Below are 21164 nucleotides of genomic sequence, written 5' to 3' on the forward strand. Positions count from 1 at the left end.
TATCTTGAAGACCTTTAGTTGTTCTTTCCACTAAAATATGCTTTAAACATTTGCACACTACTGAAGTCAAAGCAGTGAAGCTACAGTGATGATCTATTTAATATTTTTTTTCTCAGATTAGAAGCATTAGCTTTAGTGTTTGTCAGTCACATGGAAACACCACTGAATAACCTAAATCCTTCCCACTTTCCAGCTGTGTTTCTGTCAGATTACTTCACAAGTCTTTCATCTCTCTCCTCCAAACTGAATTTTGCTTTTTAGTTGTGGCAACTTCTTGATTTGTATCTCTTTACCTGTTATCAGTTTTCTTTGCTTTCTTTTGAACTTACTCAATATTCAAGAGAAAAAAAATCTCCTAGTTTTGGACCATGTATAGGTGATTTTTTACTGCAGAACCCCTCAGTTGAATAACTGCTTTGCATCTTATGTGTAAGTGGTTGATGAACCTGTTGTCTTTTACAAGAAAGTATGTAAAGATAAAATGCAAAAGAAATATGATTCCTACTGATTATCTCTTTGTCCTTACACTCCTTGATTTCCAAGATCTATGGTTTTCTAAAATTATGTTTTCCATTTCTTATAAGCTTGTACTAGCTTTTAATGCAACAGGACATTAAATGCTTTTTCTGGACAGAAGGAACACCAGTCCTTTCACATATTTCTCCTGTTGCCTGTGATAGAAATTGCAGATTTGTTTGTTGTTTTTTTTTTTTTTATTAACTGCTGAGCTGAACTGTTCTGTTAACTTTCATTCCTTTTGTCCAGTTGATCCCTTGGGATCCTTCTATTTTTTTATTTAATTAGGTTGAACAAACTTGCAGTTGCTCCATCCATTCTCCGTAGCAGTCTTCTATAATGCTTACAGTACTGGCAAAACCAGATCTGAATGATAATAAATATTCAATTAATAATTTTGTTGGATGTTATATTTGGAAGCACCTCATTTCTGCCACTGTTCTTGTTCTTTGTCAAGGAAGTTGGGAATTTACATGCAGTCATTCGTAGTGTTAATTTTTACCCTGTTTTTCATGTGCCTACCCATGTAAGTGTCTGTAGCAATACCCCAGAGGTATGCAAGTCAAACCATTCAGTGAGGTGTTTTATTTTTCCACAGGGAGGTACCAGGAATCTCACATCATCTCTTTGTTGCTGTTTTCTATTGCTTTTTGTGCCTCTCCAAAGGAAAAGTTTTCTTGTTGTTTCTAGTCCTTCAGTCCTACTTTTCCATGACTCCTTTGAGATGATGTTTGGTACATAACTGGTTGTGGTCAGGGATTCACTGAAGACTAATTGGTGATGTCTGTAGAGTTTAACTCTGTTTCCTTCCATAGAGCTTTCTTTAAATCTCTCGGTATCTTATCTCTTAAGCTCTCCAGCACAAGGGAGTTCTAGTAGCATTGGTGTAGCTCCAAGAGCTCAGTGAATCAGGCAAGCCACGTTTTTCTGTTTTGTTTTTTTTTTTTTTTTAATTATTGACATGTTGTGCTTGCTGTTGCTGGGTCCTCCTTCTGCTCAGAAGGATAAATGTAAAACTATGGTATTGAAAGCTATTAAGAAAACCTTTCTCTTTTGAGAGGAAACTTGGACAAAGCACAAGAAACAATTTCCTTCTTAGAGACAGAAAGGTCTAGGACCATCCAGAAAGAGTTGTTGTATGACCAAGGTGTAAAAGTATAACCATTAGAAGGTGAAGTCAGAACAGGAAAAATTCTGTACATTTGCATTCAGCAGGTGGTTTGTTCACTAAGACCCTTTATATACAACCCATCTGCTTTGAGGTAGTGTTACAAAGTTCTTTTTAAGCTTTTCCCAAGGCACAAACTGCTGGGCACTTCTGGAACAAGCATGGTTAAGTAGATACAGTGCTATCACTGCTGCTTTGCTAGATGAGATGATGTACCATTCTGGTGGTTGCAGGGAAAGTTGGTGGCTTTCTGGAAATAAAGATCCAGGTGTAACCAGGGAACCAGGTTAATAAAGATGCTCTACTCCAAAATTAGACAATGCATGTGTTGAAATCTGTATGTGAATTAGGTGATCTGCTTGAACAGTGCATGCTGGCTCTGTGCATTTGGGAAATGGGAGGACGTGTGAAGGCGGAATCAATGAACAAATCTGATCATCTCGCTCTGTTTCATCCACAGGTTTTATGGCAGTCAGTAGGTTGGACCTGCTGGGTGCGTTTTCACATGTTGGAGATCGTTGACTTTGGAGAGCAGTGGGAAGATCCTGCTCCTCAGAAAAAAGAAAATGGTCTGATAGAGAGCTTTAATCTAGACAGAGGTGAGATTATTATATGCTGCATGTGTGAGGCTGCATTGTCTCTCTCTGATTCTGCTGTGGCATATTTTTGAGCGGTACAGTTTATATAGATAAGCCTGTGGCAACTAGGAGGTTTGGTTCTGAAAGCATTGAGCTTTTAGTTTGTATGACCACACGGAGCTGCTTAAGTAATTACTTGGCTTTAGGTTGTATGGAGAGTTTTTGAATCCTAGACTTTTGTCTTGTTATAATAGAAGTCACGATATAAAAAGCCATAATATAAACTGAGTCCTTAAAAGAGAGAAGCTCATGGCAGAATTAACTTCCTTAAATTGACTCCTCTAGCATCTTGGACCAGCTCTGTTTCCCTTCTAAAGCTACAGGCTGGCCCTGTGGATTCTGCTGGTGCTAAGTGTCAAAGTGTATTTCCCTGGTTGGTCCAGATGCTGAAGGAACAGGCTTGAGGGAGCAGTGAGCTAGGGCTGTGCATTTCGAGTGTGTGCTTTTTCTGTTCTACATCCCAAAGATGCTCAAGTGAAGATGGTAATCCCCATCTCTACAGTGTCTGGGGTCTCCTCCCAGCATGTTCCTTCTCTGTCACTGCCCTCCTGTCGCCTCCCACAGCAGGCTGGGGGACAGTGAGGTTCTTCCCTGCCCAGGCAGTCTGTGTGAGCTCTTTACCTGGGGAATATGGGGTGTGTAGTAGAGGAAGGGGGAGTTGGTAGAGGTGACAGTGCCCTTCCTTGCTCTGTTGTCCTGCAGTTACACAGCCATTTTTCTGCAAGCCTTTTGGGGGTCTCTACTCCCTGCCTTACCTGGGGGAGCATCCAAGCAAGGCTGCAGAGGCCCTGAGTCGTACCGAGTGGTGGGAGCTGCTCTTCTTTGTGCGGAAGCTGGAAGCATGGGAGCAGAAGGAAATCACCTCTCTCATCCAGCAGGACCAGGGAGAGCAGGTATGGGCCAGAGCCAACAATGGGGAAATGGGAAGCAGAATGTTAGGGAAGGTCCCTGGTCAGGAGGAGAAGTTGGTGAGTGTGAGCTATGCAGGAACAGCCTCAACGGGGCAGCAATGGGACTGAGATGGGAGGGTGAGCAGGGGATGGCCAAAATGTGGGGAGCCAGGAACAGCAAAGGGGTTGGAAGAGAGGAGAGGAGACGCAGTCTTCTGTGCCCCTGGAAGAGTGACTGTCCAGTGAGGTTTGGGTAGACAAGGCATGCCCATGGGGTGATCCTGCCAGTTAGGGCTGTGTGGTGAGTGCAGGTGGGAGGCTGGGGCTGGGAGACATCAGAGGAGGGTGACATTGGAGAGTGGCCCTGGGGGTCTCCAGCAGTGGCAGCCTTTCTGGCACTGGCTGTCACGTGGGGCGTGGGGTCTGTGGCATGTCCGTGAGGGTCAGCTTGACCCTATCCGTGCAGCTGTCGGAGATGGATGAAGAAGCCCTGATCCAGCTGTCAGTACCCGTGGAGCTGGCCCAGAAAGTCCTGCAGGTGTTGGAGAGGCGGTGTCAGGGCAGCACTCAGCGTGACCTGCGTGGCTCCCGCATCTACACCAAATACTTGCTCAGCAAGGGGGCTGAGCAGGGTGGTGGGGGGAGCACTGCAGCGTCCTCGGAGGGTGCCAGCTGCAGGAGCACTGGCTCTGAAGCCACGAGAGCCAAGCCAGGGAAGGAAGAGCTTTCTGCAGCCACAGTGCCTCCTGGAGCCCCCACTGCGGCAGCAAAGTCAGATTCAGAGCTGTTCAGTGAGCTCCTTGAGAAGGAAGGGCTGTTCTTCCCAGAGGTGACCGAGGAGCAGATCAGAGGTAATCACCTGCTACATGCTTGGAGACACCTGGATGGTGTTGGGACCAGGTCTGTGTCCTGGGCTGAGTCAGTCCCTGGGCAGGGCACAGGAGGTGAGGGGTCTGGAGGTTGCCAGGGCAGGAGGAGGGCTGTGGGTGCTGGGTCTGTGGGTGTGTGGCACCCCGGGACTTGCTGTGGGTGTTGCTGCTGCCCTTGACTCCTGTGTCCCTGCCTCCCTCCCACCAGTGCTGGGCAGCTCTGAGGAGGTGAGTGAGAGGGGCTCGCTGGCCAAGATTGCAGCCGTGGTGGACATGATCCAGAGCAGCACCTCGGAGGTGGGTCTGCGCTTAGCTGGGCTCAAGCACATCTTGAAGATCCTGGAGGAGGAGCCTGAGCCCAAGCAGCAAGTCGGCAAAGCCCGGTGCGAGCTGGGGCCCAGGAGTTGTGGGTGAGCCATGTGGTGGTGCACGTCTCTCCTGTGGGCTGGGGAGGGCCATGTTGTCAGGGTAGGGGACAGTAGTGGAGGTGGGAGTGTGGGAGGTGGCAGTGGAAGTCTGAAGGCAGGGATGTCCTTGTGTGCTCAGCAAGAAGAGTGGTGGAATGTTGTGTTCCTTTGTCCCAGGCAGTCTCAGTCCTGGGGTGGAGCCATCTGCAGCAGAGCCATGTGGGCAGGGAGAAGGTGTCTGTCAGGGCCTGGGGTGCTTGCGTTCCAGGAGGGTGCTGGCGTTCCAGGAGGGTCCTCCTGAGGTGTCCTTTCCCATGCAGGGAGAAGCTGGTGAAGGCGGCAGTGGAGCTGCTGAGCACTGGGGTGGCAGAGAAGGCCCTGGTAGTGGTGGTGCTGCGGCTGCTGGCTGTGCTCATGGCAAAGGACGACCGGCGCCTGCACTTTGCCACAGAGGGTGGTGTGCGGGCTGTGCTGGCCTGCATGCAGCACCACAGCTCTTCCGCCTTGGTGCAGCAGGCTGGCCTGGTGGTAAGTGTGGCAGAGGGGGTGCCGGAGGGTCAGGCCGGGGCACAGCCTCGCCCAGGTGTGTCGAGATGCGGGCTGCCCTCCTGACCGCTGTTGATGTTGCAGGCCCTGAGGGTGCTGGTGGGAGCTGTGGCCGGCAAGCCGGGAGGTGCCGGAGTGGAACCCTCGCCCCTGAACCACGCCGATGCGCAGATGATGCGGGAGATCTTTGCCAGCATTGGCTCTGCCTCCAGCAAGGGCTCGGCGAGCCTGTTGAGTGCCATCCCTGCTGCCATTGTCACCATGCAGAGGGTCCCAGGGTAGGGGCAGAGTGAGGCCGGCGGCTGAGGGTGGAGGGGGACCCTCTGAGTGGGGGAGGGCAGTCAAGGCAGGCAGATGGCTCGTGGGTGCACGGGAGGCTCTGTGCTCACGGGAGGAAGGCAGCCGTATTGCTCTGTCCCTGCAGGGGCTCCTCAGGCGTGCGGAACGGCTTGCTGGTGGTGAACATGCTGATTGATGGGCACCGGGGCCTGGCCGAGCAGCTGGTGAGCTGCGGTCTCCCCAGGGTGCTGCAGAGCTGCTGGTGGGACGGGCAGAGCACCGACTGCCCTCACACAATGCTGGCCCTCAGCGTGACCAACCGCCTGGCGGAGCACCGGCTACCCCTGGGCCCGGAGATGGCAGGTACCTGCCACCTACCCCCCGCCATGCCGCAGCCCCGCGGATACAGTGGGCAGGGCTGTCGTCTGCCAGGGCAGAGCACCCCGGCAGCTGGCACATCTCTGGCGAGTGCCTGGACGCAGCCTCTGTGTCCTTGTTGTGGCAGGTGGAGAGGCCCCACTGGACCTGAGGGATGTGCAGATACTTCTGGGCAGCCTGGAGGATGGCATCTTGCCCAGGGAGGTGGTGGTGGCCCTGGAGCGACAGCTCTGCAGTGAAGGGCCTGACCCCTCTGACGAGGCAGCCCAGCTGCTGCGGGACCCAAGGTGCTTCAGGCTGTTGCTGCACAGCTTGGAGGTGGTGGGGGCAGAGAAGGCCATGAGCCTCAGCATCCTCAGGTGGGTCCAGGGGGATTTGTTGGGGGTCTGGAGCCTCTGCAGCAAGTGTGCAAGTGTTGGTGGTGATGGTGGGGGGGACACAGGGCATGTATGTGGGTCCTGGCGGGGCTGTTTTTCTTCACTGGTGGCAGGTGCACCCCCCCCCCTGTGTGTGGGTGCTGATTGGGGTATCCTGAGGCATGTGGCCAAGTGGGGACAGAGCAGCAGATGTCCAAGTGCTGGTGGGGTGTCACAGGTGCTTGGGTAGCCGTGGTGGTGGTGCTGGGCTTCCTGGTGGGGCAGGGAAGCACAGGGCTGCCTCTGGCACTGCTGTCTGTGTGCCCTGGCCTGAGTGGGCCTCCTCCATCGCTCAGGATCCTGAACAAGTACCTGGAGGGCTACGAGGAGGGTGTGCTGCCCTGGAACGAGTGTGTGGAGCCCTGTTTGTCCTCACTGAGTGCCCACAGCAGCGACCGGGAGGTGAGGGGGCCCAGGGACTCCCAGCAGGTCGGGGTGGCTTTGCTGGCTGTGCCATGCCTCAACCTGTCCTGGCATTGGTGGAGTGAGGTGTCCACCTGCAGCAGCCTGGTGTTATGGCCGTGGTGCTGAGAGAGGTGTGGAGCAGCTGTCCTGGCTGTGGCTGTGTCCAGGTGGCCGGCATGCCCAGCACCCTGCCTGGCCGGGCTCTGGTGGGCACTGCTGCAGCGTCTGGGTGGGGGGATGGAGCCTGGCAGCACCCTGCTGCTGGGGCCTGGCGTGTTCCTGGCGCTGGCCCGGCTGCTCATGGCTACCCACTCAGCAGGTGGTGCAGGAGGTCGTTGGGTTCCTGCACCGCTTGGCCACTGCCAGCAAGGACTGCGCGGTGGTGATGTGCCAGGTGGGCACCCGCGAGGCCCTCTCCAAAGCCCTGGAAAAGCACAGCGTGACCCCGTCGCTGGCACCAGCTCTGCTCAGCCTGGTGACCGAGTGTGAGAAGTACGCCAGTCTCTACAAGAAGTTGATGACCAGCATCTTGGCTGGCTGCATCCAGGTGGGCCTGGGCAGACCTGGCTATGCTGGGGTTCTGGGGCTGTCCACTTCTCCATGCTACCCAAGGGGCAGTCTTCTGCTCTCTGCTTGTTGTGGTGGGTGAGGTCGGGAGGACCTGGTCCCCCCAGTGAGAGCCTTACCCCATCCCATAGCTGGTTCTGGGGCAGATTGAGGAGCACCGCCGGAGCTACCAGCCCATCAGCATCCCCTTCTTTGACGTTTTTCTGCGCAACCTTTGTCGAGGTGAGCACAGGAGTGAGAGCTGGAGCCTTGTGCCTGGCACGTGCTGGCTTGCTGGCTGGAGGCTCTGTGTGCTTCTCCCCACAGGCTCCAGCGTGGAGGTGAAGGAGGACAAGTGTTGGGAGAAGGTGCAGGTCTCCTCTAACTCCCACCGGGCCAGCAAGCTCACAGACAGGAACCCCAAAACCTACTGGGAGTCAAATGGCAGCACCGGCTCCCATTTCATCACTGTCCACATGCAGTGTGGTGTGGTGATCAGGTGGGGCTGGGCCAGGAGGGCTGGGGGGCATGGGGCCAGGAGGGCCAGTGGCTGTGCAGGGTGCAGAGGGCTTTGGGCATCTGCATGAGCCCTGCCCCACTGGTCCTGGAGGTTGCTGGATGTGGGGCTAGCAGGGGTCAGGGCAGGGAGGTGTGGACTGCTGGGCAGCACCATGTTTGCTGTGCTGCAGGGAGATGAGCATGCTGGTGGCCAGCGAGGACTCCAGCTATATGCCAGCTCGTGTTGTGGTGCTGGGGGGAGACAGCCTTGCCACCATCAGAACTGAGCTCAACGCGGTGAGTCTGGCACGGGCTGCTCAGGCCCCCCAGGAGTGATGGGTTGGTCCTTGCTGTGGTGCCAAAGCCCTGGGGCTGTGAGCCCAAAGCGGGGCCCTGGTAGGGTGGCGGTGCAAGGGCTGTAGGGAGGGAGAGAGGGCAGAGCATCAGTGGGGGTGGCCAGGGGAGTGTTGAGGGTGGCTGTCACTTGCTGCTTGGTGTGCTGAGGGCTCACTGTGTGCCTGCAGGTGACCATCCTGCCCTCAGACAGCAGAGTGATCCTGCTGGAGAACATGACCCGCTTCTGGCGTGTCATCCAGATCCGGGTGAAGCGGTGCCAGCAGGTAGGGCAGCCAGGGCCAGGCTGGGGAGCTGGCAGTGTGGGGTGTCAGGGCCATGCTTGAGGAGCTGAGGGTCTCTCTGTCCCCCAGGGTGGCATTGACACACGTGTGCGTGGCATCGAGGTGTTGGGTCCCAAGCCCACGTTCTGGCCCATCTTCAAGGAGCAGCTGTGCTGGCGGACATTCCTCTCCTGCACTGCTCGGGCTCATGCCTGGTGCCAGGAGATCTGCCGGGACCGCAGGCAACTGCTGCAACTCTTTGGCAGGTGAGTGGTCTCTTGGCTGCACCATTGTGGCCCTGGTGTACCAGAGCCTGGGTGGATGGTGCTGGCAGCCTGTGAGATGACTGCAGGGCCAGGAGAGGAGCAGCCAGGTGTCCCACCTGGGCAGGCAGTGGTCCTCACTCCTCTTCACCAGCTGTCTCAGAGGGCTGGGGCCACCTTGGTGTTCCTCAGGTTTAAGCTGGGCACAGTGGCACAGCTCACCTACCAGAGAGGTGCCTGGTTTGGCATGGACAGTGGTGGGCCCAAGGCCCAGTACAGGCAGGGCCTGGGGGGGAGCGAGGGGCCCTGGCTGCAGGGGGCAAGTGGAGCTGCTGAGCTCTTGTGTCTGGCAAGTCCCCTTGGGCAGAGTGTGAGGGCAGGGAGTGACTGCCAGGCTCTGCTTCCCTGGGGGAGCCCTGCTGGCCACAGGTGGGTGCCCAGCAGCACCATGTGCTCCGTGGTCCCTGTTTCAGGCTGAACCGGGCACTGCGGCACGAGCAGGACTTTGCTGACCGCTTTCTTCCTGACGATGAGGTGGCCCAGGCCTTGGGCAGGACCTGCTGGGAGGCCCTGGTGAACCCCTTGGTGCAGAGCATCACCAGCCCAGGTACCCTGCACCCTCCTGGGCCCGGCCGCTCCGTGCCCCTGGCTGAGATATTCCATTCTGAGTATTTTTGTCCTCACAGACCCCCATGGCATCAGTCCCCTGGCCTGGCTGCTGAGCACGTATCTGGAGAGCAAGGAGACACCCCACCGTGTCACCAGCCATGGTACTGCCTTTGGTTCTCGTGTGCGGCACCTGACCCAGCTCCTGGTGCATGTGGACCCTGGTGGCCCAGAGCCGGAGGAGGTGGGAGCAGCTGGTGAGTGAGGGGCTGCCTTCCTGCAGGGCTGCAGGGATGGTGGCCCAGGCTGTGACTGTGGGGAGCACAGGAGGGGGCTCCATGGCACAGGAGGCTCCTGAACTGAGGAAGGCTCATGGCCACGCTCTCCCAGTGGCTATATCTCCCCAGTATCTCCTCTGCCCTGTGCCCTCCAGGGAGGGAAAGGCTGCTGGCGGTCAGGGTGCAGAGCCTGCCCCTGGAGCCATTCTGAGCCTGGGCTTGTCCCTTGGCAGGTGGGAAGGAGGGGAAGGTGCTGGCCAGGGCTGCCAAGTCGGTGGCGGAGAAGTCGAGCAGCCTGTGGAGCATCTCGCAGTGCTGGCGTGGCGTGGTGCAGCAGCAGGTAAGAGTTTGGAGGGTTGACTACAGGTCCGGAGAGACCCCACTCTGGGTGGGTGTAGAGGGGCCAGGGCCTGGCTGTGCCCTGGGAGCATGGGGAGGGTGTAGGTTTGTACCTGGTCTCGTGGCGCCCGTGGGATGTGTGGGCAGCCCTGCTGCACCTGCCACCCTGTGAGGGCTCAGAGGTCATCCTGGCCCTGCACCCAGGCTGGTGCAGCAGTCTGGAGACAGGTCCAGTGTCAGGCTGCTTGTTTCCTGCGGGGTGGCTGCTGAACTTCTGTTCTACCCTTGCCCGGCTCTCGGGGCTGCGTTCCCACCCGGCTGCAAGCTCCTGGTAGCCGGCAGCAGCACCGGGGCCTCTGGTTGTCCCCTGGGTGGGACCTGGGCAGTTGGTGTGGGCAGGGTGAGGCTGTGGACACTGCCAGGAGCCACAGGCACCTCTCGCCATGGGGCTCACCCCTGTCCTGCTGCGTCCTGCAGGTGCAGCGGTTCCTGGAGGCGGCGGGGCAGGCACCGGACCTTGTGGAGCAGTACTGCGCGCTGTACCGGCACCTGCGCAGTGCCACGGAGGAGCTCTTTGGGCAGCAGGCTGCCTTCCTGCTGGCCCTGGGACAGGGCTTTGCGGGGGCTTTGCTGCAGCTCTCCTTCCTCACCAGCCTGCATGTGAGTCCAGGAGCATGGCACCTCCCGGGCAGGGACTCCCATGGCTGGGCAGACTGTCTTGGCCCCCCAGGGCCTCCAGTGAGCTCTGAGTGGGCACTGTCCTGGCCCCCACAGAGCCCTTGCCCTGCAGCAGCCCTGGATGGTGCCCAGCTGCAGGTGCTCAGCGCTTGTCACTGCACAGCCCTGGCCCCAGTTTGCTTCTGTCTTGGGCTGGTGCCTCAGCCCTTGCCCGAAAGTCTCAGGTCTTCCTAGCTGCTCCCCTGGAGACGTTTGCCCATGCCCACATCCACCTCGTGAGCCCCCTGGCAGCCAGCCCTGTCCCTTTGCAGGTGAGTGAGCAGTTTGCCCGCTACCTGGACAGGCAGATCCAGGAGCTCCATGGGGCTGTGGGCAGCGCAGAGCCGCTGCAGCAGCTGCAGCAGATCCTGGAGCCCTTCGTCATCTTCAGTGGCCTGGAGCTCGCCCACACCTTCGAGCACTTCTACAGGTGAGGGGTGCTGTGTCTGTGCGGGACCAGAGGTCCTGGTGGGGTGGGGAGTCACAGGCTGTGGCTGAGCCTGGCCTGGCATGGCATGGCAGTGGTTTGCTCCTGCTTTGCTCCTCCTGGCTCTTGGTGTGGAGGGAAAGGCTGTGAGGGCCCTTGGGTGCTGCCAGCCTGCAGAGGCACATTTACTGTTGGTGGCAGGGTGGGGAGATGGATGCTGCTGGGCTCATGCACCTTGGGGTGAGGCCAGGGCCAGGCCATCTCTGTCTCCTGGCAGATGGCTGATGGTCCCAGGGCTCAGACCGGTCCCTGACCTGGCGCTGGTGGCTGTGGCAGGCACTACCTGGGGGACCGTCTCCTGGCACAAGGGCCATCTTGGCTGGAAGGAGCTGTCGTGGAGCAGATTGGGCTGTGCTTCCCCAGCCGCTTCCCCCAAGAGATGCTGAACAACCTGGCTGAGTCGGAGGAGCTGCAGCAGCAGTTTTGCCTCTTCCAGCTGCAGGAGCAGGACAAGAGGCTGCTTGAGCTGGACACGGGCCTGGAAGAGGTGAGTGTGCTGGTGGAGTGGGGAGGCTGGGGGGCCATCTCCATTCCTGACAGGGATCCTGGGGCCTGTCCTGAGGTGCCTTCGTGTCCACATGTCCAGGCACCAGGTATGGCCTCAGCAGTGGGTGTACCAGAGGTGAAGGTGCTGGCCCTGTCACCACGCTGCTGGCCCATTTCCCCGTTCTGCTACATGGATGAACCTGGGAGGTTCTTCCCAGCAGCCCTGAGCTCCCCCCTGGATGAGTTTTCTGACTTCTGCAGGCGCAGTGAGTATCGCACCAGTGTGTGTGTGTGTAGGGAGGGGTCTTGTGGGGCCCAGGCCCCCGCCCAGCAGCTCAGCCAGCAGTGGCAGGCACGTGGGGGTCTGCTGGGGGTGTCCCCAGCCCTTGCACTGATGATCTCCCTGGCAGGTCAGAGCCAGCTGGGCTGGGCGTGCAGGAAGCCCCGGCAGCTGCAGTGGACGTGGCTGGGCCATGCTGAACTGCAGTTTGGAGACTGCGTCCTCCACGTGTCTACACTGCAGATGTACATCTTGCTGTGCTTCAACAGTGCTGAGGTGGGTGCTAGGGCTGTGGGGGGGTGAGGGAGGCAGCGTCCTGTGCTGGAAGGTAGCAGGGCCATGTCCTCCGTTTTGGTGGGGCCTCCAGCAGTGGTTGGGGCACAGGACCTGGTTTGTCTGTCTGGGCATGTGTCTGGTGGGTCTTGGCTGGCCATTCCCCTCTCACACCCTCCTGCAGGAGGTGTCTGTGGAGGCCTTGCTGCAGGCTACAGGGCTCCCTGCTGACCTGGTGCACCATGCCCTGACACCGCTGACCCACAGCGAAGGCGTCCTGGTACAGAGCTGCATGCCAGGAGGTGAGTGTGGGGCTGGGGCCCCAAGTAGGTGCTGGGGTGGGGGTGCCTGAGCTCATAGGGGAAGTGAGTGGGCTGGGGCCAATCTGTTGGTGCTCAGGTTGCAGGTCAGTGTGTCACATTGGGGCTTGAGGTCGTGTGTGGGGTTGGGGTTGGTGTGTTGGGCTGAAGCTTGGGGCTGTGCATGGTGTGTGGGTCAGCAGGGGTGCTCAGGTCTGTGGGTGGCATTGGGGATGGGGCCAGGGGTCGTCCTTGTGGCTGTTGCTTGGGGACAGGGGTGGAGCTGACAGCTGTGAAGGCAGCAATGGGAGGCTCAGGCTTGGGTCCAACAGCCACACGCGTCCTGGGGTCCTTCAGAGCCCAGTTTGGCTGACCCTGGGCTGGGTGCTAGCTCCAGGTGTGCTGCGGTTGAACCAGGCAGCCCTGGCCCAAGCCTCTGGCAGCCACCTGAGGCTGCTGCCCCGGCAGAGGTACCTTCGGGCAGAGAGGGCTGAGGTCAGTGCCCTGGAAAGGAAGAGGAACATCCTCTGCTGCCTCATCACACGCATCCTCAAGGTGGAGAAGCAGCTCCACATCGATAACCTGGTGTTCAGGGTATGTAGAGTTTGAGGGCTGAGGAGGGACCACCTGAACGTTGTGCTGCACGGCAACCTGGGTCTCTCTTGCTGCTGTAGGTGATTGATGCCTGTCAGAAGGGTGATTCTGTGCCAGGACTGCAGTTTCTGAGCTTCTGCTGCCGTAGTGTGGACGTGCGGTCCTGTGTCCTGCACCTGCTGAACCAGGGCTATCTCCGGCGCCAGGAGGAGAGGCCTCATGTCTTGGAATACATCTCTGCTGAACCCACAGCACCTCCTGGGGGGCAGGCACAGATGGTTTTCCAGAGCAGGTCACCAGAGGTATCTCCAGATGAGGACAGCAGAGACTGTCTGTATTGGTAAGGGTGCATGTAAACAGGTGTGTAGGGGGTGTGCATCTCCACTCGGTATGGAGAGGACATACAGTGGACACTTGTCTCCCTATCAGGTTGAATCCTGGCATAGGTGGCTTGGAGGAGTTCCTTGTGGCCATGCTGCAGATGCCAATGGGGCACACACTTAGTCCAGAGGAAGCAAAGCTGCTTATGAACCAGACAGTACAGCAGGTCCAGGATACTCTGAGCATCTCGAGTGATGTTGCTCAGCACCTCCTCATGCACTGCAGGTGGAATGTGGATTTCCTTATCCAGTGCTATGTGGAGAACCATGAAACCTTGCTCATCTCCTCGGGGCTGCTGGTGCAGGATGTCCAGCCCCCTCCAAAACCAGGAACCCACTGCCCGGTCTGTGTGAACCAGCTGTGTCCCACTGAGAAACCACCAACCCTCTGCTGCATGCACTACTGCTGCAAGGTGATGGTCCTGTGGTCTTTTTCATCTGAACTTAGTAGGGCATTGGTGCTCCCTAGATGGTTTGTTGTGATCCTTCCCACTTCTGTGCTTTTGAATACTTATCCACAGTTTGTGGTTGTTTCCTTCACCCCTTGCTGGGTGGATTGACCCAAGTGATGCAGCTCCTGTTTAACTCTGGATCTCCCCTCTTCTGCCTTTGCAGCCCTGTTGGAGTGAGTATCTCACAACTCGCATTGAACAGAACATGGTTGTCAGCTGTACCTGTCCCATTTCTGAGTGCCGTGCACAGCCAACTACAGCCTTCATTTGTTCCATTGTTTCCTCTGAAGAGATTATAGCCAAGGTGAATTAGGAGAGGTGGTTACTGGGTGTCCAAGCTCTGTTTCATTTTGGTTGGCACAAGCAGATAATCTTGGGGAGAAAGGCTTGTAGTCTCTATCCTTGGTTATGTTTAAAATCCAACTGCCTATGGTCCTGAGCAACACTGCTTTGAACTGGTTGGTTGGACTGTTTTGCATCTCCAGAAGTGCCTTTCAACTTCAGCTATTCTGTGATTGTATGGAATGGCCTCTGGATATGACATGAGGAGTGGGGAATATACAGAAAGGGAATGAAAGAGTAAACTAAAATTATGTTGTGAGTAGTTGTTCATTCAGATGCAGAGTCACAAGACCCCAGTTGTAAGAACTAACCATGCAGCTTCTCTACCTTAAATCTCCTTCCCTGCTTCTTATTACAGTATGAAAAAGCCCTCCTCAGAGGCTATGTTGAGTGTTGCTCCAACCTGACATGGTGCACCAATCCTCAAGGCTGTGATCAGATCATCCTTAAGGATGGACTTGGTTATGGGGCAGCCTGTTCAAAGTGCTCCTGGATATCCTGCTTCAACTGCAGCTTCCCAGAGGTGAGGCTGAGGTGAATCATGGGCAATGCTGTCTGTTTTGGCACAGACTGTACTACTTCTGTGTGACTGACTGGCTCTCTTTTTCAGGCACATTATCCTGCTAGCTGCAGCCACATGTCTCAGTGGGTGGATGATGGTGGCTACTATGAGGGAATGACAAGTGAAGCCCAAAGCAAACATCTGGCTAAGCTCATTTCGAAGCATTGCCCAAGCTGCCAGGCTCAGATAGAGAAGAATGAGGGGTGTCTGCAGTGAGTATCCATGTCTTTTTGCCCCTGGAGACAAGGAGGGCAAAGACATTCAGTTAGGTCCATTGTGCTTTTTTTTTTTAATTTTTGTTTTTGGCTGTGGAATATGAGTCTGTAGCAGTTCCGTTTTATAGTTGTAGTGGAATGAGTGATTGTTCTTAATTTAGGAAACGCAAAATGTTCTTCAGCGTTCAGAGTTACATCCATTGGTAGCTCTGTAGTAGAACCAAAACTCATTTCACGGTGCTTTTTCATAGTGTGCACCTTGTCTGCTCTCAGAATCCACTGTAGACGTACGGAAGTATGGATTAGGGGAGTGGATATCTCAGCACCACTTTTGCTTTCATGTTCACCTGTTCCTGTAACTTCAAACTGTTTTGTTTTAACTTCCTCTTTAGAATTTGCTTGGATCTCTGGCAGCCTTTTACATGACAGGGTAGTTACCTCCAGCTTTGAACCTAGGCCTCAGGAGTTCCTAAGTTGTTTCTTTCTTGCACTGACATAGCCCTTAGTGCCCAGATAATGGGATTTGTTCCCACATGTTGTGTGTGGCCCTAGGGCTGTGCAGTGTCTTGTGGCATTGTGGAGTGGTGCATTACTGAGGGAAGAGGTGAGGTGATCTTGTGGATCTTGCTTCAGACTTTGGAATGCTCGGTTCAGCCATCAAGTACTTGGTAAGTTAGTACTGTGGGGCTGTGCTGCCAGTTTCCCCAGTTCATTTTTGGAGACACGGTGACTGTTTTTAAGCATCATCTGCTTCTACCAAAGGCTTTAAAAAATACCTGCAGGGAAATGCATAGTACTGAGTGAGCGAGAGAGTGGTTGGGTTTCACACGCCAGCCCTGTGATGTAAGGGAGCACTGGTAGGAACTGTCTGCAGGTGGCTGTTGGGACTGAGTATTTCCCATTGTTCTTCTCCTACTGTACAGTATGACGTGTGCAAAGTGTAATCATGGCTTCTGTTGGCGTTGCCTCAAGCCCTGGAAGCCAACTCATAAGGATTACTACAACTGCTCTGCTATGGTGAGTGGTTTGCAACATCTCATGCTTGTGTTGAGGTGCACCTGGCCTCTCAGAGAAAGGATGAAGATTATGCCCTTTACTCTGGACTTGGTGCTTGCCAGTAATGTTGATAGTGTTGTCTAAGTCTTTGTGTGTGGTAGCCATCTCCAGGCAACCATGATATTTGAGGGAAATTGTTACAGGTTACTTCTTCCTTCCCTTTCAGGTGAGTAAAGCAGCTTGGCAGGAGAAGCGTTTTCAGGATTACAATGAGAGATGCACCTTACATCATCATGCAAGGGTAAGGCCCCCTCTTTCCTTTGCAGGTGCTGACTGTTGCCTTAGTCCTGGTAAGCAGGACAGTTTCTGTTGTGTCTCAGTGTATTTCACCTGAGAAGCTGAGAAACAGGCTTTGGATCCAGGTGGAGCTGCCTGGTCATTTCACTCTTGCTCTGACATAACAGATAGTTTTGGGCCTGTTTTCTTCTAACAAATCTGTTGTGGAAACTGAATGCCAAACCTGTGGTGTTTATGTGCTCAAACTGATGCAGTACTTGGACACTGTGGTGACTGAAGCTTGAACTGTGTCAAGAGATGGGATAGAGTAAAAGGCCGAAGTGGTGCACAGCAAATGCTCTTCTGCTACCTGCATCTTCTGGAGTGGCACTTGAGGAAGCTTAGCAATTATCTGTGTGGGAGGTAGTATTTTTTCAATCCTGTGAAGTATGACATTGAAAAATTTTTTTCACTCTTGTGTTTATTGCAGGAATTCGCCACAAGTCTGAGGAACAGGGTTACTTCCATCAGTGACATGCCAAAAATTAGGACTTTGACCTTTGTTCTTGATGCCTGCAAAGTGCTAGAACAGGCACAGAAGGTAAGATTGAATTACAGGCTTGCTGAGGTTTAGGCCTAACTCTATTGGTATGTTTCATGACTTTCTTAAAATAAGGAGACACCAACCTTGTTCTACTCCAAATAAGGGAAGACAGTAAAAACTTTAGGGGTAGAATAGTATCATGATGGGGAAAGAATTCATGTCTGCCTTTCCCTGCTCTTCCTCTTCCTTCCCTCCTCTTCCTAGTTGTTCTCTGTCTGCAGTGTTCCTCATGGTCAGGTCATAGGATTTGAAGCTTACCACAGGCTGACACTGTGGAATCATCATAAGGATCTATATTTAGGTTTTTTTTTTTTGTATAGTGAGTTTGGTCCATTGCCCCAGTGGTGGTACTTACCTTTGGAAAGCTTTTCTGATGCTGTGTTACAGTTAGGAAGTCCCTCTTGATGATCATGTTTTGGTTTTCTGTCTTAATTTCATGAGCTTCATTTCACAAGTGTTTTGGGAGCACTGAGTTTACCTACTGTATGCCCCAATAGCCGTGTTACGAAGGATTTGCAGTGCAGCCTGTGTGCAGTAGGCCCATGGCAGCATGGGCCTGCAGTTTCTCCTGTCCCCTGGAACACAGGAAGAAGATGGGAACTGCCTTTGCAATGTACAGCTTGTTTGTAAAAGCTGAGTTGATTTTGAAAGCAGCATATGGAACAAGACAAACCATGGTTTCTTTTCAGTATGGTAGCCCCTGTGTATGGCTTTAAGAGTTATTCATTAGTAGTAGAAGTTTGTCACTTGTTGAAGTGTCCTTGTTGTGGGCTCTTGGTGCTGTATAGCACCATGCCTCCTTCCTTTTGGGCTTAGTTCATTGACACTTGAGTTCAATCTGGGCTGCTCAGCAGTGTGTAGCTTCTCTGTGCTGGTTGTTTGGATGCTTTGACTGCTGGTCAGTCACACTTGTTATGTATTTAAAGTCTCTGTTCTTATGATGGTTTGCAGGTGGGAACAGTTATTTCAGATTTTAGTACAAACTAATAACACATTAATTTCCAATCTTATGAGTAGCTCTAGGTAGCCTGATAGTGCTGTCACTTGGCATAATGGTTCTCTGGGCTATTGCCACAGACCAGAAGCATTGCCAGCCACTGATATGTACTGAAGTCTGGAAGGGTTTGATGCTGCTATCTTCTTTCCCACTCTGAAGCTGAAGGTGGATGCTTACAGCATAATCTGTATTGCTGCAGGTGTTGGCCTACACTTGTGTGTACAGCTACTATAGCCAGGACACTGAGAGCATGGAAATTGTGGAGCAGCAGACTGAGAGCCTAGAGCTACACACAAATGCTCTGCAGATCCTTCTGGGTAAGTTCTGCAGCTTCTCCAGGGCAGAGAGTAGCATTCCCAGCTGTCTGGTTCAAAGAGTGGCAGCTCTTGTAGGGGGCAGTAGCAACCAGCACCCAGTTGGTCTCTTGCACTTCTCCCAGCCTGTATTTGCCTTCTTGATGTAATTTCTGTGAAGTCTTCTGAAGCAGTGTGGCTGCTGCTGGAGACTGATGCAGTAAGGAGCAATGTGTTGCCTTCTAAAAGAGGAATGTATGTGCACAGGGGATCTAAGTAGCTGTGACTGGCTTCATAACCAGAGCCAAAGGACTCAGTCTCTGCTTTAGAGCACTGGAAGTATCATGATTTTGTGGGCCTTGAATTGCAGAGGAAACACTGCTGCAGTACCAGGACCTGGCCACTTCTCTTCAGCTCCTGAAAGCAGAGCATTTCAGTGCTGGTTTGGAGTTGGTGCGCCGGATCAAGGAGCGTCTCTTTGCAATTCTCTGGCACTCCACACAGGTGAAGTCCACATTCCCATTAATAGCTTGTCTTGCTCTGGTCTGGTTTGATCATGGTCAGACCTGGAAAGGGGCTTGAACTGAGGGGATAGACTCTCAGTGCTGTGTGTTTGTAGGGAAGAAGTTTGCAACACAAAACACCCCCCAAAACCACATGTAGTCTCTATCTCTCTTCTGGTTGTTTTTCCATGCTAGCAGGATTTCCGTGTTGGGCTCCACACTTTGGCAGATTCTGATCAGAGAAAGGTGAAACTCTTGAATGTGCCTACTTCAGCTCCTGCCGGTGCAAGGTGAGCTTTCTTAGCAGGGTAAACAAGGAAAGGTGTGTGCATGGAGATAAAAAGCAGGTAACCAGACTTTTCTCCTGTGCACTCTGACACACAAAGGAGTTAATAATAGATACTGGTTACTTGCGTCCTGTGCTGTGGTTTGAGATAACAATGTAAGAGTCACAGTGGTATAGAGAAAACAGGAAAACCTCTGCTTGGTATGCAGCTGTGGTCAAGAACACTCCATCACTGGTAGGCCCAGTTATGGAAGTTGCTCTCCCTGAATGCTTTTGGGTGTCTGTGGAGAGTTGCACTTTTTCAGAGCTGTATCAGAGATCTAGGAGGTGTCTAGATGAGAGATGCAAGCATATACATGGGGGAAGATGGAAGGGGCTGACATTTATTTTAAGAAGGGAATGGAGAAGAGGTGACACAGCTCTAAAATGATATGTTGAGAAGTGAAATGGAAGGTGTCTTGTTTCAGTGCTCTGGAGTACTGAGCTGGCAGGTGTTAAGTATGATTGGAATTTACTCCAGTTCAGGTCCACTCTGTTTTAAACCAAGAAACACAGCTGGCACCCTCTATCCGAGTGTGACTGTGACAGCTGCTGTGTTTCCAGAAGCTGAAAAGGGTGCTGAATGTTGCAAGAAAGAGTGGCAACTGAGTCAAGAGAAACTGTTTCAGAGCAGGGTTTCTGGTTTTCTTGGAATGAAGCCGAGACACCGGACTACAGCTTGTTGCCTAGTCAGAGGTGGCTCTCTGACACAGCCCTGTGCTACATGCATGGATAAGCCCATTTAATCATCTCCTAGGTTCACTTTCATGGCTGCTGTGTCCCTGAGGCATGACTTTGGTTTGGGATGCTGAGGTGATGGTAGAAGGGAAGATGAGGGTGACATGGGGCTGGGTTGTGGTTGCTGCTCACAGTTGTGTCTCTGCTCTGATGCTCTCCCCAATAGGCCAATGCGTACCATCTTGTGTGGCTCCTCCAGCACAGATGAAGGTGGCAAAGGGGCTGAAGATGAGGAGTATGAACCACAGTGGCAGGAAGACTATGATGACGACGATGACCTTGATGAAGATAATTTTCTGTTTGATGATGAGTCCGATAACATAGATTGTGACTCCTATTTTGATGATGATGATGCCTATGACTAGAAGTGGGCTGTAACCCAGCCTGCCAGCCTGGACCTCTGCCTGTACTCTGTCATGACCATTTTGCATTAGTGTTTTTCCTCTAAGATGGTGAGATGCTCTCAGGAAGAACAAAGAGATGTTTCCTCTGGGGGCTACTTGCTCAGTGACTCCCTTTTAATATACGGAAACATTGCTCTGGACAGATGGGCTGTGTGATTGTGGCCACCTCTCTCAGAGAGACATCTCACTTTTTTCCCTTGCCTCTGTTTCTCCCCATAGGTATCTAATTGAGATAGTCACAGTGCAGCTGCAGAGTGAGGACTACTTGCCACCTGTTAAAGGACTTTTCAGTGTCCTTGGGTAGGCTCTCACCAAGGACTGGGCACAGGTGATAAGTGTGTCACGTGTCCTAGCATGGCACTGTCTAATCCATCCAGGGTCTAGAAAAACTGTAAAATGATGTGTTTACATTCAAGTCAAAGCCTTTCACCTGGAGCTGGTGGGGTTCCCTCCAGAGCTACAGGGGGATGTAGTTCAGTGCATTCCTCAAGTTGAAGGTGACAACTTTTTTGCTGTTTTTTTTTCTGCTACAAGGCAGGATGAGCTGCTGAGTGGCACAAAGTTGCAGCACTGTTTTTATAAGGGTATAACTGTATGCACACACATATAATATATATTATATATATATATGCAGAGGTTGTTCAGATAATACTTTATCTTTGCAAAAAAAAAAAAAACCCTGAAGAAGAGGGATTGAAAAATGTTCTGTTGAAAAAAGAATCTGTTTTCTTCTACCTCAAGCCTCCTTGTTGTCTATGGGGAACATGGGTATGAAGGGAGAGCTCGATGTTCTCAAGGGGGGAGGATGTGACCTGGATGTGCTCATTCCAGGAGTTATTAGTGAAATTGGTGTGGGTTTGGGATCCTCACATAGGCCATGCAGTCTGCCCTGCACAGTGGCTTTTCCTTCTTGGGCAGCTCAAGGAACAGTAAGAGGTATGAGGAGGGATGGGAAAGAGGGCTGGAGGAGGGGACTGATGTTGCTGGGAGCAGTTGCAAGGCAGAGTGCCTGTTCGATGGTGAAGCTGATAACATCTGGTGCCCAGCAGGAGGCAGATGTAGATCTGCTATCAGGGCTTGAGAGGTGATTGAGAGGTTTGTGGGATGTTTTTGGAGGTACAGGGCTTTTCTGGGGCCTTGGGTATCATCTGGTAGGAATGTGGGTTGTTAAGGGACACTGGGCATGGGACAACTGCTAGGGGCACACCAGGGAGAGAGGACGATTTTTTTTTTTTCCTCTCCCCCCTATCCCCTTGCTCCTAGTCCTTAAGGGAATTCAGTC

The 21164-nt window shown here is 53.5% G+C and overlaps 1 protein-coding gene across 12 annotated transcripts in view; it reads left to right on the top strand.

Moving 5' to 3' along the window:
- The window catches only part of CUL9 (cullin 9), a 31199-nt gene extending 10583 nt beyond the window's left edge, over positions 1 to 20616 (top strand). For 3 of the 12 annotated variants that reach the window (XM_071740000.1, XM_071739999.1, XM_071740007.1), the window contains 37 exons: positions 2145 to 2283; positions 3025 to 3215; positions 3679 to 4156; positions 4290 to 4491; positions 4809 to 5016; positions 5119 to 5312; positions 5459 to 5676; positions 5819 to 6050; positions 6404 to 6509; positions 6829 to 7059; positions 7211 to 7301; positions 7386 to 7557; positions 7748 to 7853; positions 8081 to 8176; positions 8264 to 8439; positions 8910 to 9043; positions 9123 to 9299; positions 9554 to 9660; positions 10137 to 10319; positions 10649 to 10806; positions 11140 to 11350; positions 11450 to 11615; positions 11760 to 11905; positions 12087 to 12204; positions 12593 to 12795; positions 12876 to 13135; positions 13225 to 13588; positions 13791 to 13931; positions 14328 to 14492; positions 14580 to 14743; positions 15670 to 15763; positions 15969 to 16043; positions 16509 to 16619; positions 17819 to 17936; positions 18283 to 18416; positions 18611 to 18705; positions 19645 to 20616. In XM_071740000.1, coding sequence (XP_071596101.1) covers positions 2145 to 2283; positions 3025 to 3215; positions 3679 to 4156; positions 4290 to 4491; positions 4809 to 5016; positions 5119 to 5312; positions 5459 to 5676; positions 5819 to 6050; positions 6404 to 6509; positions 6829 to 7059; positions 7211 to 7301; positions 7386 to 7557; positions 7748 to 7853; positions 8081 to 8176; positions 8264 to 8439; positions 8910 to 9043; positions 9123 to 9299; positions 9554 to 9660; positions 10137 to 10319; positions 10649 to 10806; positions 11140 to 11350; positions 11450 to 11615; positions 11760 to 11905; positions 12087 to 12204; positions 12593 to 12795; positions 12876 to 13135; positions 13225 to 13588; positions 13791 to 13931; positions 14328 to 14492; positions 14580 to 14743; positions 15670 to 15763; positions 15969 to 16043; positions 16509 to 16619; positions 17819 to 17936; positions 18283 to 18416; positions 18611 to 18705; positions 19645 to 19843 — 6363 coding nt within the window. In that variant the 3' untranslated portion in view covers positions 19844 to 20616. Of the gene's footprint in view, positions 1 to 2144; positions 2284 to 3024; positions 3216 to 3678; positions 4157 to 4289; positions 4492 to 4808; positions 5017 to 5118; positions 5313 to 5458; positions 5677 to 5818; positions 6051 to 6403; positions 6510 to 6828; positions 7060 to 7210; positions 7302 to 7385; positions 7558 to 7747; positions 7854 to 8080; positions 8177 to 8263; positions 8440 to 8909; positions 9044 to 9122; positions 9300 to 9553; positions 9661 to 10136; positions 10320 to 10648; positions 10807 to 11139; positions 11351 to 11449; positions 11616 to 11759; positions 11906 to 12086; positions 12205 to 12592; positions 12796 to 12875; positions 13136 to 13224; positions 13589 to 13790; positions 13932 to 14112; positions 14260 to 14327; positions 14493 to 14579; positions 14744 to 15298; positions 15415 to 15669; positions 15764 to 15968; positions 16044 to 16508; positions 16620 to 17818; positions 17937 to 18282; positions 18417 to 18610; positions 18706 to 19644 lie in introns of those variants that run through there. The other 9 variants (XR_011725119.1, XM_071740001.1, XM_071740002.1 and 6 more) reach the window with 9 other exon arrangements.
- Positions 20617 to 21164: the final 548 nt, after the last annotated feature.

This window comes from Heliangelus exortis, chromosome 3, assembly GCF_036169615.1.
Source record: "Heliangelus exortis chromosome 3, bHelExo1.hap1, whole genome shotgun sequence".
NCBI lineage: Eukaryota > Metazoa > Chordata > Aves > Apodiformes > Trochilidae > Heliangelus > Heliangelus exortis.